This window comes from Oncorhynchus gorbuscha, unplaced genomic scaffold (assembly GCF_021184085.1).
Source record: "Oncorhynchus gorbuscha isolate QuinsamMale2020 ecotype Even-year unplaced genomic scaffold, OgorEven_v1.0 Un_scaffold_2471, whole genome shotgun sequence".
Taxonomy (NCBI): Eukaryota; Metazoa; Chordata; class Actinopteri; order Salmoniformes; family Salmonidae; genus Oncorhynchus; species Oncorhynchus gorbuscha.
In genome coordinates this window covers 65,001-67,055 of record NW_025746974.1, presented here as the reverse complement: position 1 = coordinate 67,055, position 2,055 = coordinate 65,001, and the positions used below count along the sequence as shown (strand labels likewise).

Sequence of the window (2,055 nt, the reverse complement as noted above, 5' to 3'; positions counted from 1 at the left end):
TCTCTCTGTCTCTGTCTGTCTGTCTCTCTCTCTCTCTCTCTCTCTCTCTCTCTCTGTCTCTCTCTCTCTCTCTCTCTCTCTCTCTCTCTCTCTGTCTCTCTCTGTCTCTCTCTCTCTCTCTCTCTCTCTCTGTCTCTCTCTCTGTCTCTCTCTCTCTCTGTCTCTCTCTGTCTCTCTGTCTCTCTCTCTCTCTCAGGTTGCTCAATTGTTATTGAACAGCAACATGGTGGTAGCTCTGTTGGAGGGGGAGGGGCTAGACGGTTTAGACAATGCCTCCAACACGCCCCTTCACCTGGCCGCTCGCAACGGACACAAAGACATCATCAGGTGAGAGGAGTGACTGTCCCTGACGTGTGTGTGTGTGTGTGTGTGTGTGTGTGTGTGTGTGTGTGTGTGTGTGTGTGTGTGTGTGTGTGTGTGTGTGTGTGTGTGTGTGTGTGTGTGTGTGTGTGTGTGTGTGTGTGTGTGTGTGTGTGTGTGCGTTGTTGACGTTGCGTAACTTGGATCTCCACCCTCGAACCCCATAACCTCAAGAGGTTCTGACACGCTGTTAATGATTCCCATCCGCCTTAAATCACCACATTCCCTGGATAAGCCTTCCTCCATCCCTCTTACACATTCTGCTTCTGTAGGGGAATGTGGCTGCCATATTCTATATGAGAGAGAGAGACAGGGGGTACAACTTTTCTACCTTCTCTACTACATTTGTGAGACTTTGGTTCATCGTACAGATTTCTGCCACTTTAGTGGTTGCTTTTGTTGTGGATGGAGGGATGAAATATCTGGTCAGCAGGATATCAGGTCTTAGAAAAGTCCGTTTGCAGCCTCCCTTTCACTTCAGCTCAGTGTGATTATTGAACCTATTTTAAAGATGCTGAGTTACCAGCTACCTTCATTTTACTCCCCCTCCTCTCCTCTCCTTTCATCTCCTCTCCTTCTCCTCATCTCTTCTCCTTCTCCTCCTCCTCTCCTTTCATCTCCTCTCCTTCTCCTCCTCATCTCCTCTCCTTCTCCTCCTCATCTACTCTCCTCTCCTCCTCCTCTCCTTTAATCTCCTCTCCTCCTCTCCTTTCATCTCCTCCTCCTCCTCTCCCTTTCATCTCCTGTCCTTCTCCTCCTCTCCTTTCATCTCCTCTCCTTCTCCTCCTCATCTCCTCTCCTTCTCCTCCTCATCTCCCTCTCCTTCTCCTCCTCATCTCCTCTCCTTCTCCTCCTCTCCTCCTCTCCTTCTCCTCCTCCTCTCCTCCTCTCCTCTCCTTCTCATCCTCCTCTCTCCTTTCATCTCCTCTCCTTCTCCTCATCTCTTCTCCTTCTCCTCCTCCTCTCCTTTCATCTCCTCTCCTTCTCCTCCTCATCTCCTCTCCTTCTCCTCCTCATCTACTCTCCCTCTCCTCCTCCTCTCCTTTAATCTCCTCTCCTCCTCCTCTCCTTTCATCTCCTCTCCTTTCATCTCCTCTCCTTCTCCTCCTCATCTCCTTCTCCTCCTCATCTCCTCTCCTTCTCCTCCTCCTCTCCTCTCCTCTCTCCTCTCCTCCTCCTCCTCCTCTCTCCTCTCTTTCTCCTCCTCTCCTCATCTCCTCTCTCCTTCTCTCCTTTCATCTCCTCTCCTTTCATCTTTTATCTCCTCCCCTCTTCTCCTCCCTCCCCCTCTCCTGTTATCTCCTCCCCCTCTTCTCCTCCTCCCCCTCTTCTTCTCCTCCCTCTCCTCTCTTCTCTCCTCCCCTCTCTCCTCCTCCCCTCTCCTTTTATCTCCTCCCCATCTTCTTCTCCTCCCCTCCTCTTCTCCTCCTCCCCTCTCCTTCTATCTCCTCCCCTCTTGTCCCCCTCTCCTCTTCTCCTTCTCCCCCTCTCCTTTTTCTACTCCTTCTTACTCCTCACCTCTTCTCTTCCCTCTCCTCGTCCTCTCTCCCTTCTCTCTCTCTCTTCCTCTTATTTTCCCTCTCCTCCATCTTTCTCCTCTGCCCTTCTCTCCTCTCCTCCTCTATCTCCACTACCGTCTCCTCCTCTCCTCCTCTCTCCTCTGCCCTCTCCTCCTCTCCTCCTCTTTCTCCTCTG

At 51.6% G+C, this 2,055-nt stretch overlaps 1 protein-coding gene across 1 annotated transcript in view; it reads left to right on the top strand.

Moving 5' to 3' along the window:
* The first annotated feature begins 200 nt into the window (after nucleotides 1-200).
* The window catches only part of LOC124025847 (caskin-2-like), a 32,409-nt gene continuing 30,554 nt past the window's right edge, over nucleotides 201-2,055 (top strand). The window contains exon 1 of the mRNA XM_046339155.1: nucleotides 201-327. Coding sequence (XP_046195111.1) covers nucleotides 224-327 — 104 coding nt within the window. The 5' untranslated portion in view covers nucleotides 201-223. The remainder of the gene's footprint in view (nucleotides 328-2,055) is intronic.